A 12,521-nucleotide genomic window follows, 5' to 3' on the forward strand; every position below is an offset into this window, starting at 1 on the left:
TGATCCCTATCCCAAGTCCTACTCTTTCTATAGCCCAAGATCTCCACCCCATCCCCACCCCTCCAAAAAGAACTTCTTGATCCAAACTGGGAAGATGGGTGAAACAGGTCTCTGGAGGGCCCCTCCCTCCTCTTCCCTCCCCTAAAGCCAATAAGCACAAAAAAAGCAACATTTATCTAAGGCTGCTACGGCAACATCAACTGCCAATATTAGCTGAGAGAGAAAGAGGCAGACCCATCTACATTTTGATTTCAAAAGCTCAGATGACAGGCCAGATTTGGAGTTTGGGGAATGGGACTACTTGCAAACCTCTAGAAGCCAGGCAAAAGCAGGAGCAGGTACCCACGCTCCAGGGAGTAGGTAGTGGGGAGCTAGAGGCCACAAGTACATTCCAGCCACTGTCATCTTTCCCTTCCTGCACATTTGGACAGAAATAAGTCCCTAACTCTTTGATTACACAAGAAACCAGGTATCCATATATTTCTTCATCATTAAAAAAAAGGCTGGGGAGCGTGGCATGGGGAATCAATGAGTTGTAGCAGGAAAAAGTAAAGTGAGCCATCAGGAAGAACTCCCAAACAGGAGAACCAAAATGGGACAGAGCCAAAGTTGTAAGCAGGGTTGTTTTAGTGTGAAGTCTCCAAAACAAGTGCTAGAAGAGATGATCTAGCTCATACCAAAGGCGCCTGCAGGGAAACTAGGAAAGCAAACCCACAAGTGTGTATAGAGTGTTTATTTCTGGAAGATGGTGGAGTATGCTGACTGGAGAGCACAGAAAAGCAGAGGGAGAGAGGTGCTTGTGCCCCAGGATGCCCACCTTACAACTTGGGGCAAAGACGTGGCAAAGCCTGGAGAACGTTTCCATCAAAGCTCGGACAATGGGTCAGAGAACAGCCATGCTGTGAATCACCTTACCCTGGGCCCCAGTCAAAGAGCAATGTTAAGCAGATCAGTGAAGGCGGCTGATAAGAAGAGACCAGCATTGCCCCTAGCCTCCAGAAACCCAGAGAACCCAAAAGTGAAACTGGGCTGGGCCAGTCCCCTTAGCTACTCTTGAGTCTGGTCCATGCTGGTCCACGTCCACACACACACACACACACACACACACACACACACACACACACTCACTCACTCACTCACTCACTCACACATCATCAAAATGCTTTCAACAAGACTGGACACTGTACAAAAAGAAATATACATATCTGGTCTTTGTCTTTCTCTGTGTCTTTGCTTCTCACCTGGTCTCCTGTCCATCCAGCTTCTCCCTTCCTCTACTGGCCCCACCCTACCCCCCTACAATCCTCCCCAGATCTTCCCAGAGGCTCTTCTCCTAAAATAAATCCTCCCTTCCTGGGTCAGAGAAGCCTTGGGGGAGTTCATCACCACCATCCCGCCCCAGCTGCTAAGGCGTCTTCCTTTCTTTTAAAGTGCATTTCCTAGGAGAACAGGGTAAAGACCCTTTTCGTGCCAATCATTACAAAAGAAAGTTTTTTTGGTTTTGGTTTTTTTTAAAAGCATAAATAAACAGCCTGTGAAAGAAAATCCCCTGTACCACCACCCCCCAAAAAATCTGCCCCTCTCACCCCATCCCTAAGAGTGCCATTTCAGCCATCCGTGGCCAAGATCACTGCAGCCCCGAAGATGCCCACATTCTCGCCAATGAGCTTCATCTGATTCCAGAACTCAACTCGCCGAGTGTTGTGCCAATAGACGATGTTTCCATCAATGAGGAGGATGATGAGAGGCAGCAGCACAGCCAGGATCTGAGCAGCCAGGGCCACATAGCAGCCAGAGAGGAAGGCCAGAGCCAGGACACCATAAAGGATGAAGAGCAGCTGCAGTGTAAGCTCCCCTCCCGGGATGTGGTTCAGATATGCCAGCCGGTCTTCTTTGCTGTGCTGGAGGGAGTAAGCCTGGGGCGAGGGCAGGGGGAGGTCAGTGGTCCCTGGGACACAGTGTTACCCCTAACTGGAATACTTTCCCCTATATATAAATTAAATTCAACCACTGATCACCCTTTAGAGATTCACTGATTCACCTACCTCATTTGTAGTTGTCTTGAAAGTATTCTTAAATTATGCTGACTCCTCCAGCCACCATCTCACGGCCCTCATCTCTAGCCTTGTTTTCACTGACACACCCAGGCCCCCAAGTTCTTAGCCTCCACTTCATCCTGCAATCCCCTGCACACTAGCCTCCCTCATTCCAAAGCCTTTTAATCCTATCCCCAACCACCTCTGACTGATCTAGCTGATCTTTCTGCATGTTCAATCCCTCTCTCCACTCACTCCTTCCCTTCCCTTCTCTCTCCTAACAAATTTTACCCTGATACTCCCTCCAACTGCTAGCCTCTATCTCTCCACCTTCTCACCAACAAACCTCCAAAAAAACCAATTTATACTTATTTAAACCCATAACCACTCAACTCCTTGCAATTGGGGTTCCTTATTCCCTACTCTTCCCAAAACTGTTTTCTTAAGGTCACTAATAATCTCCTAACTGCCACGTTAAATGACATCTGAGTCTTCATCCTCCTTAACATCTCTAAAACACAACCTTAGTGGGTACTTTACAACTACACACAAAACTGAGTCACTGTTGACACCTTCTCTCCCACAATCTTTATATCAATAAGATCTGCACCAACTGCATAAGAGGTACTGGGCTACTGATACAGTCATTTCACTTAATAGATATCTTTACCTCCAAGTCTACCTCCTTCAATCTATCTTACTATGGCCGTCACAGTAATCAACCTAATGTGCAAAACTGACATTACTTGTTACCCAAAAGCCCTTGGTGGTTTCCCACTGGCAAGTGAATCAAGTCCAACCTTGTGAGCCTGGCATCTGAGATCCCTTCTTTTTCCAATGTTGTCTTACACTACTCCCCTTCACATATTTCAATGCAATTCAACAAACGTGTAAGTGTTTACTATGTGCTAGGCACTGAGGAAACAAAGACAAAAACTAAATAGCTCCTGCCCAAAAGAAGCTTATATCCCTCCTGGGTAGGGGATTCTATCTGTACCCAGATATGTCAATACAAAGTATAAAAAAACAATGCACAGTAGTTTTAAGAGGGAGAAAGTGCTAAACAAGAAAAAGTGCCCTGTACAGGGTGGACCCTGAGCGAAAGGAAGACAGAGAATCAAAGTGGGACAGCTGAGGAGGGTGTCCATTCCAGGAATCATGGCAAAGGCATGAAGGCAGGAGATGAGACCAAACACACACATACATACACTTTTGCCTTTTAAACCAGACCTGTGGCTCCATCAGTGGAGGAGTCTCCCAGGAAGGGGCTTCCCCAATCAACGCCAATCAGTACCTTCTCTGAAACTCAGTCTTAAAGAGATACCACAAAGAATCAGAAAATCTTTCAAACAAGGACTCCTGATGAAAAATGCTCTCCACAACCAGAGAAAGAACTGATGGGAGTCTGAATGCAGATCAAAGCAGACTGTGTGTGTGTGTGTGTGTGTGTGTGTGTGTGTGTGTGTGTGTATTTTCCTTTTGGTCTGTTTCTTCTTTCACAACATGACCAATATGGAAATGGAAATGTTTTACATGAGTGCACATATATAACATATCAAAGTGCTTACCATCTTAGAGAAGACAGAGTTGAAGGAGGGAGAAAATTTGGAACTCAAAATTTAAAAAAAATGAATGCTAAAAATTATTTTTACATGTAATTGGGAAAAAATAAAATGCTACTTAAAAAAGAAAGTCTTGAAAAATGACAGAACTATCCCAGAAAAAAGGCCTCCACAGGCCTGGGGATGGATGGCCATGGACCAGCCTAGCTGAGTATGAAGAAATTCATCCTGTAAAGGGTAGAAGGATAAATCTTTGTGCCAGAGACTCACCAGTACCTTTTGCCAGGCCACAGAAGAGTTACTGCAGACAAGGAGGCAATGATCTGATCACTGGTGCTAGTTGCATTGTTTGCGCCATATCACCAAACCAAACTGTACATTTTACAAAAATAGGAACTACATCTTATACAAAAGTTTTTTCCAGCCAAGAAAAAACAGCCAAGTGGACATAGAACCAGAGAGACTTGGTTTCAAGTCTTGCTTTTGATACCTACAAGCTATCCCTGTGTCCCAGACACTCACTAAGGCTATATATTTCAGGTAAGCTGGTTATCTGCATAGGTAAAGGGAGTCTCCACACGAAAAATTCCTGATGCTGTTGAAATCACAGGTCTGGACTCCCTCAAAAATATTTCAACACAGCCAGATGGCTCCAATATGCACCATACTTTCCCATCTCCATCCCTCTTCCTTCATTCTAACTGTGCCCAATATACACAGAAGCAATCCCCACCCCCAACCCAGTCAAGCCTAGAAGGCCCTCTCCCATCTGTACTCTTGATAACTCATCACCCCTTCCTCAAGGCTCAGCTCAAGGGCTCCTGCCACTCAATGAAGCTTTTCTTGACCCACCTGCTGAAAAGCTTTTTTTATGGGCCTTATTTTGTCTTACAGTTATCTGTATACATGTTTTGTCTTCCTCCTAGGCCATTAGGGCCTAGGTCTTATTTCTTTTTTGTCTTGTTCAGTCAGTGTCTATTGCAGGGCACTCCATAGATCAGATCTTTAATAAATGTTTATTGAATTGCTGAAATGAACAGTCCAGCTTTACTGAGTATAAGGTGTGGGACTCTGAAGCTGACTCATTTTCCATTACCAACAACTGCCCCAGAGGACAGTTAGTCTGAAATTACCCCCCCCTCCCCCGACCATCCCACCTTATTCAGTCCATATGTGGGCCCCTGAACAGAATCAAAATTCTCTATAGTACAACCCAAGCTAAGGTGGGGATGAGGATAAGAAACAACCTTTTAACCCAGGCTTCTCAGTGCTGATACAAGAGAAACCCCAAAACGGAGCCAGACTGATCCCAGGAACAAAGGGGACCCAGCAAGTAAGAACACCTTTCCCTGAATCACTCAAGAACATGGCTATTACTAAGGCCAAGCTGCTGTGCACAGAGGATACGTGGCTTTAGGATGTTCCTTCCTCTCCTGGAAAAGCACAATATGCCAGCTACCCTCTAGATCCCCGGCAAACCTCCACTGAAATGTGGGGAAACCCCACCCCTGTTCAGCTAAGTGGAACTCTCTCTCCAAAGACTGGATATTGATGGAAAGACCCACCCCAACCCTTCAAGCCCTCCCAACCTACCACACAGATGAGGTAGATGCCCAAGAACACTTGGCCTGTAGATTGCAGAGAGCGGCTTCGTGGTTTCTGGCGATAGAGTTCACCTGCCCCACTAGCCAACACCAGAAAACCACCAATAATGGCAATGGTTCTGGAATACATTCTGACCTGAAAATGGGAGAGGAGGCTCTATCAGAAACAGTTCATCCAAAGAAGCTTCTGCAGAGCAAAGCTCCACTTTTGTCTTTCCCAAAAGTTAACAGGACAGTCTCCTATTTTACAACACAAATCTTCCTCCCTAGGAAGTCTTTTTTGATGCCCTCTTCTCCCCTCTCCTAACCTTCTTCTCAGTTCTCCCAGCTTGATTCCTAAAGCCATCTTCCCTCCCATTGACACCACTGATGGTAATAACTACCAAATCTGTCCTGGCTCAATTCTTAGGGGCCCCAGCATCACACACACACTCCACCTCCCACTAACTGGGCACCATACCCATTCACCTAGATACCATGAGTGAAAGATGACCCACTGGCTACCATGCATGGCTTTAGCACAGAAACTCTAGCCTTCTGCCCACTCCCTTCCCCTCCCTGCTCAGGCTGCTACATCCCCAGCCCAAGAGACCATCACTCACCTTAAGCCAGTCTCCATAGTGGACATAGCCCCCTACATAGGCAGCATAGGTGCTGACAGCCAGCTGGAGTGCAGCTCCCAGCGCAAACCAACGGCGCTTCACCCCAAACGACATGAAGCTGGCACAGAGCACAGCAGCCCCCATATCAAAGTACAGGTAGGGCACCGGGATATCCGGCTTCCTGAAGGGTAAGCAAAGCAGCAATGTGGGGTCCTGTAGGCTGCCCGGCAGGCACGGTATCTATGCCAAGTTCCTCCTGGGCACCACGGCATACTGTACTTGAAGTCAGAAGACCTGAAACTAAATTGTGGCCCAGCCACTACCTGTTCGACCTCCAGCGAGTCACTACCACACTGCTCCCCCGCCCCCACCCCACCCGCCAATCAGTTTCCTAAACTGTAAGCTGCGGTTGGGCTAGACGAGGACCCCTAAGAGCCTTTCAAATCAACTCAACAAGCATTTATTAATCGCCTAGTGTGTTAAGGTCGGGGCGGAGGGGCATACAAAGAAAGCTTCTGCTTTAAATATATGATCCCATGAATTTGCTTGCTCACTTTCTGGGTGTGCACTGTTCCCCCCAACGCAGGGCACCCCAATCCCAAGGGGCAAAAATGCCTCTTTAAGCGTTCAGGAAGTGCTATCCTGCTGCGGTCCCACGCACTATCCCCATAACGTAGCTCTAGTAGGTGTCTGTCGTCCAGCTCAGTAGCAAGTGGGCCGCCCGCCTCCTCCGAACCCGCCCCGCTCCTCCCCTCTGGCTCTTCCCTCCTCTCCCGGGCCCACCCGCCTACGGTGGCCGAGCGGGCTAGCTCACCGGCGCGCGTCGGCTCGCTCGGCGTACAGCATGAGCTGGCTGAAGCAGCCCCAGAACGGACACCGCGTGAGCAGCACCGAACCGAACTGCATGAGTAGCTGCAACAGCCGCCGCCGCCGGCCCGGCCCCGCAGCCATCTTGGGGAAGGACAGTCGGCACCCGGCCTCGACCTCGGCCTCACTCCGGAGCGAGCAGCGGGGGCGGGCGGGAAAGGTTGACGGGGTAACGCGAACGGAGACTTCCGGAGCCGCCGGCTTCTCTCTTCCGACCGGAAACTGAGCCCAGCCCGACCCACACTGGGCAACACGTGGTTCCGGCCGGCGCGGGGAGGCGCGTCTGGGACGTCCGTCTGCGGAGACAAAGCGCAGCTCGGCGTTCCGTCCTTCTCACGCTGCCAGTTTTCGCGTTTGTTTTGGGCGGCTGGCTGCTGCTTATTTCGGTCATTTTAAATCCAGATTCAAGAGTGCAAATAGATTGAGCTTTGTCCATTGGAAGGAGGGAGGTGTGGCACTTCTCTGAGCCTGTTTCCCCATCCGTAAAAAGAGGGTTTGGGGGAAGAGGACCGATTACGGTCCTTTCAGCGCTAAACGCCGTGATCCTATAGTCAAATTTCCCTCTCTTCCAGTAGTCTTTTGAAAATTTGATAAGCATGCAGGACAGTGGGCAGGTTAATTCCCCTCACTGGTCCTCAGTTCCCTGTCTAATGGAGGGTTGGGATTAGAGGCGACCTCCAAGGTCCCTTCCAGCAGCACCAACTCCAACGAGACAAAGCATTAGAGTCCCCGAGGGCACTAGACCAATGCTAAAAAGAAACCTTTTCATTCGTTTGTCCGCTTGGTTCATCTTGTCTCGCCTAATCCTGCCTCCATGCCCCCCACAAAGATTAATCCCGTTTGGGGGGTTCACACCCAATGTTGGGGGTAGGATGGAACCCTCCCTGCCAATGGAATGGATCGTGGAAGCGACGGTATTATGTTAGATGTTTCAAAGGACAGTTATAATTGAAACGAGCAAAGTTGGAAAGATTTTCCAGACCATTCCATTCTCCACTACAAAATGCACTCACCCTTTCTGACGCAGAGGAAGAAGTGTCCTGCTTCCTTGGAGGCTAACTCCACTTGACCATTCAATCTCATTCTTCCCACCTCCTCCAGATCCTCTCTTTTATCAATTATAGTTCTTAGTTGTGGAAAGACAGGCTTAGGTTGTTAGTGGATCTGTGAATTAGCCCAACCATTCAGAAAAGTACTCTGGAATATCCTAAGAATGACCACCATGCCTTTACCCATTGACATATTCATGTGCCACCACTACAGAACCCAAGGAGCTCAAACATAGGTTCAAATATACACCAAAACTTTTGGGGCAAGTAATAAAGAAGTGGAAATAAAGGTGCCATCAATTGAGGAATAGGTAAACAAACTGTGATACATGAATGAAATGGAATATTACTGCTCCATAAAGAAGGATGATTATGAAGACTAGAGAAGCGTGATGCAGTCAGATAAGCAGAACCAGGTAAGCAACATGCACAATGACTATAACTATAAACAATATATACAGTATAAAAACAAAGGAAAAAATCAATTACAAGGATCCAAACTTGGTTCTAAAAAAGGGACATGACCAAGAAACTCCTTTTTTTTTTCCTGGAGGTGGGGTACTGTGAATGTGAAAATTGCATATGTCGTTGGTTTTGTTGAATAGGTTTTTATCCTCTTTCTGTGGAGGGGGGGTACTGGAAAATGAAAGTGATATAAAACACTTATAGCCTCCCTGTCAGCTCCTCAGCTCTGCTGGCCCCTTCCCTTCCCCTAACATTTTCAGATCTTCCCCTATTTACACGGCAAAACAAAAATATCTTAAGAATGCCCTGAAGGGAGAAGGAAAAAAAATAAACATTTACATCATACCTAGTATCTGCCAGCCACTGTACTGTTTTACAAATATTATCTCATTTGGTCCTAACCTAGAAAGGTAGGTGCTATTATGTCCATTTTACAGGTGAGGAAACTGAGGCAGAAGTTGTAACTTGCTCAAGGTCACAGAGCTAGAAAGTGTCCGAACCAGGATTCTGAAATCATGTCTTCCAGATTCCAGGCCCAGTGTTCTAATTACTTCACCACCTAGCTGCTGAAGTCACCATCCTAATCTCTAGGATCCCAATTTTATACAATTCTATAGTAGTCTATTACTTCTACTTCTTTGTACAGGTATGTGGAGAGGAAACAGTGCACCAGTGTGGAACACTGCATGTCATATTTTTTTCTATATGATTGATTTCCATTTCTTCTCTTCTTAAAAAAAATATTTTCTAAGGGATGGCTCTCTGGGAGGGGGAAGAGAGATGTAGGGAAAAATAATAAGCATTGTAAAAACAAAAGATATCAGTACAAATCTATTTTTTTAAAGAGTAATTACACATTAACTGCTTCAGCTTTCTCACCATCCTCTGCTTAACCCCCTCTTCTCCACCACAATCTAGCTTCTCCTCACTACAAGTTTGTCAACATTGCTATCATCATCCCTCAAGTTCAGGGCATCTCATCTGGACTATTACTAGTAACATCTCCTAGTCTCCCTGTCAGTTGCAAGACAGATCAGAGGCATAGTGCTGTGGAAAAGGTCTGTATTTGGAATCCCCAGACCTGAGTTCTAAACCATTTGCTGCCTCTATGATGTTGGGCAACTCAACCTCTCTGGGCTTCAGAGGTTTCCTTATCCATAAAATGAGGAAGTTGAACTAGATAACCTCTAAGATCCCTTCTAGTATGATCTTATGGATCTTCCTAAGCAAAGTTCTTATCACATCACTTCCTGCTTAAAAATCTTCAGTGGTCATTGTCAGCCTAGCACTCATCTTTTTAAATTTTTTTTTCCAATTACATATATAAACAAATTCCTCTCCCCTACTCCCACCCCCCTCCAAGAGGGTATGCAATTTGATATAGGTTATATGCATAGCACTCGTCTTTCAAGCCTATCACCATTTGTACATCCCAGGCTTCTGTCAAATTGTATCCACTGTTACCCTGTCCCCAAGATTTCCTGTTCTGTACCTTTACAGCTGCTGTTCCCCTCTACCTTTTTCATGGCACTTATATCTTCTATCTGTTCTATCTGTTATACCTTCTATCTATTTAAATGTCTTATCTCCCCAGGGTTACAAGGTGCACATGGGTAATGACTCCCATTTTTTCCTTTGTATTCCTTAAAGTGATAGACGATAAGCTGTTATTTTAATCTAAATCACCAAGTTATAGTTTGGACATTTAGGGCACTGGGTGGAGGGGGCAATGGGATATGACTATGTAGGACAACTGGTGACATAGGGGGGTAGAGGAAGATGGGAGTGGGGGGCAGATTGTGCTGGTGGTGATGATAACAAGCACTTTCCAAATTCTGGATTCCCTCCCCCTACCTAAAAAAGGCACAACAAAAAGAAGCCATTCTCCAACAAGTTTATTTCTCCTGAACCCCATACCCAATTCAGATTTGGAGGACAAAACTGCAGATGGATGGACCAGTGAGGAACACTTAGTCATTAATTTGCAAGTCAAGATAGACCTGCAATGGGGAGTGTTAATACAGGCTTTCTTGGTACCCCATCCCAAATTTGCTGCATGCCAAATCCCTGACTCTCCACTGCCTCCTCCACACATCCCCAGAAGGAAACCCATTATGGGAATTTTCCAGTTTTGGAACAGATTTTGGCATCTTATAGTAGTGGTAACACTGGTCAAAAGTGGAGAGTAAGGGAGGAGCTGAGGGAGTCATTTCTTAGCTCAGTACTCTTAGAATACAAACAAGAAGGAAGCCTAGCATTCTTTCCCTCTACCACTCTTAGCCTTTCCTGCTTTCCCTTGATGCTAGTTCCTTCTATTGATTATCTTGAATTTATCCTGTCTTTATTTCTACATAGTTGTTTTCATGTTGTCTCTCAATAGACAGCTCCAGAGCAGGGATTGTCTTGCCTTTCTTTGTATCCCAAGGACTTAGCACAGTGCCTGGCATGTAGTAGATGCTCATTAAGTACTTACTGACAACCACTAGTACTGAACTGGAGAGTAAAAGAGGGCCATGCCTCTGACACACCTTTCCAAAAGACAGGATCTATGACAGTGACCCCTGGGGAAGGGCTGAGGAAGCCATGTTCCCAGCAATTTTCCAACACGGTCCTAGGAACTTGGCAAGAGCAGAGAACAGGACGGGTTCCTGCTATAGCCCTGTGTAACACAGCCATCCCCAATATGGGGCTTGCTGCCACACCAAGAGAAGAAAGTTCATCACCATGGCAACACCAGTCTGCAAGCCCACTGAGGGAAGGGGAAAGAAATAGGATGAGGACCCCACTGGCTGGATCGTTATCAATATTGCTTGGGACTTGAAGAGACCTGAACATCTCACCTATCCACCCAGGCCCTCAAAATGTTTGTTGATACTGGGGAACAAAAAAAAAGAGATGATCATCAGTAATAAACTAGGGTCCCTACCCCAAATCACTCTTCTAAAAACCCCACTACCCAACCAATAATAAATGTAGTAATTAATATAATAGTGATGATGATAGCTAACATTTACATAGCACCTATTATTTGCCAGGCTCTGTGAGCTAAGCACTTTACAAATATGATCTCCTTTGAGCCTCATTTTAGAAATGAGGAAACTGAGGAAAACAGAGGTTAAGTGACTTGCCCAGGGTCACACTAGTTAGCGTATGAGGCCAGATTTGAACACAGGTCTTCCTGACTCCAGCCCCAGTGCTGTATCTACCGCACCACCTAGCTGCCCAATTTGGCCTAAATTAGGAAAAATTTGCCACGAATGAGGAGAAATTGAGGCCACAAGGACAATAATGAGATCCAGGCACTGACTCTTAGGCAGCCTGGTTCTGGATTTGGTGTTTCCATCCTCTGGAGATTCTGCTACTTTGCTGGTCCCTGTGTCTGCTCCTCCCCCTATGGTCCCAATGATCTGATGCTAGTCAAATTTTCAGGGCAAAATAGCTAACATTTTCCCCTTGAATCCACGTGGTTCAGAGACAAGCAAAAAGATTCCTCCTCCCTCATTAATGATGAGGTTGTCTCTGAGTCATACCTGGTACCACCACCTTTCCTTCCCTATTTCAGCAGCATGTTTCAAGACTCCAGCAGCAGCACCTTCTCCATCTCTTTACTGACAGCCCACATTTACTCACCAACCCACTCCAAGGAGAAAAGTAGAATAGTACTTCTTATTAACACCAGTCTATCTGGACTGCAAGATCCTCGCCTTCTGGCAGGAATAACAGGACAAAATACAAGGGGAAAGACACACTCTGACAGGCCAACATGCTAAAAGTATCTTCTACTTTCCATCACAGGAACAAAGATTGAGAACTAGAAGGGGACTCTGAGATTATCTAGCCATCCCCCTCATTTTAAAGAGAGAAATTGAGGCACTGAGAAGTAGTGGTTTGCCCAAATTCACAAAGGCAATTAGCTAAATCTAGTGCTCTTTCCATTATTTCATATTCTGTGAAAGGCAGTTGTAGCATAATAAAAAGAACCCTGAACTTGGGAACTGAAAGGCCTGGATTCAAATCCTAGCTCCAACACATACTAGCTATGTGATCCTAAGCACATCACTGAATATCTCTGAACAAAATTCCTCAGGTAAAATGAGTAAACTACTTACTGCACAGGATTATGTGGAGTAAACATTTTGCAAACCTCAGAGGTGGTTTACAAATTATGATAAAGATAGTGCCTGTTGCCATTAAAATTCTCATCAATCCTTTTTACCCCACTGAAAGCCTAAGTCTCACCTGACTTTCAAATCAAAAGACAGTGCATCACAGGAGAGATGGGTAAGTGCTAGCAGGGAAGGCCAACTGCCCTGTTCCCCACTGCCCAGACTCATTC

At 46.0% G+C, this 12,521-nt stretch overlaps 1 protein-coding gene across 2 annotated transcripts; it reads right to left on the bottom strand.

Annotated features, from left to right (window-relative positions):
• Window positions 1-718: 718 nt before the first annotated feature.
• Window positions 719-7,116, bottom strand: TMEM101 (transmembrane protein 101). 2 transcript variants are annotated; one of them, XM_036753734.1, is made up of 4 exons: window positions 6,619-7,116; window positions 5,805-5,985; window positions 5,192-5,338; window positions 719-1,916 (listed from the first exon to the last, which is right to left on the bottom strand). In XM_036753734.1, exons 1-4 carry the CDS (start codon window positions 6,753-6,755, stop codon window positions 1,608-1,610), a joined length of 774 nt encoding a protein of 257 aa, XP_036609629.1. In that variant the 5' UTR covers window positions 6,756-7,116; the 3' UTR covers window positions 719-1,607. The 2 variants fall into 2 exon arrangements, with proteins under 2 accessions (XP_036609629.1, XP_036609630.1); XM_036753735.1 differs by lacking the exon at window positions 6,619-7,116 and adding an exon at window positions 6,359-6,484.
• Window positions 7,117-12,521: the final 5,405 nt, after the last annotated feature.

This window comes from Trichosurus vulpecula, chromosome 4 (genome assembly GCF_011100635.1).
Source record: "Trichosurus vulpecula isolate mTriVul1 chromosome 4, mTriVul1.pri, whole genome shotgun sequence".
NCBI classification, from domain to species: Eukaryota; Metazoa; Chordata; class Mammalia; order Diprotodontia; family Phalangeridae; genus Trichosurus; species Trichosurus vulpecula.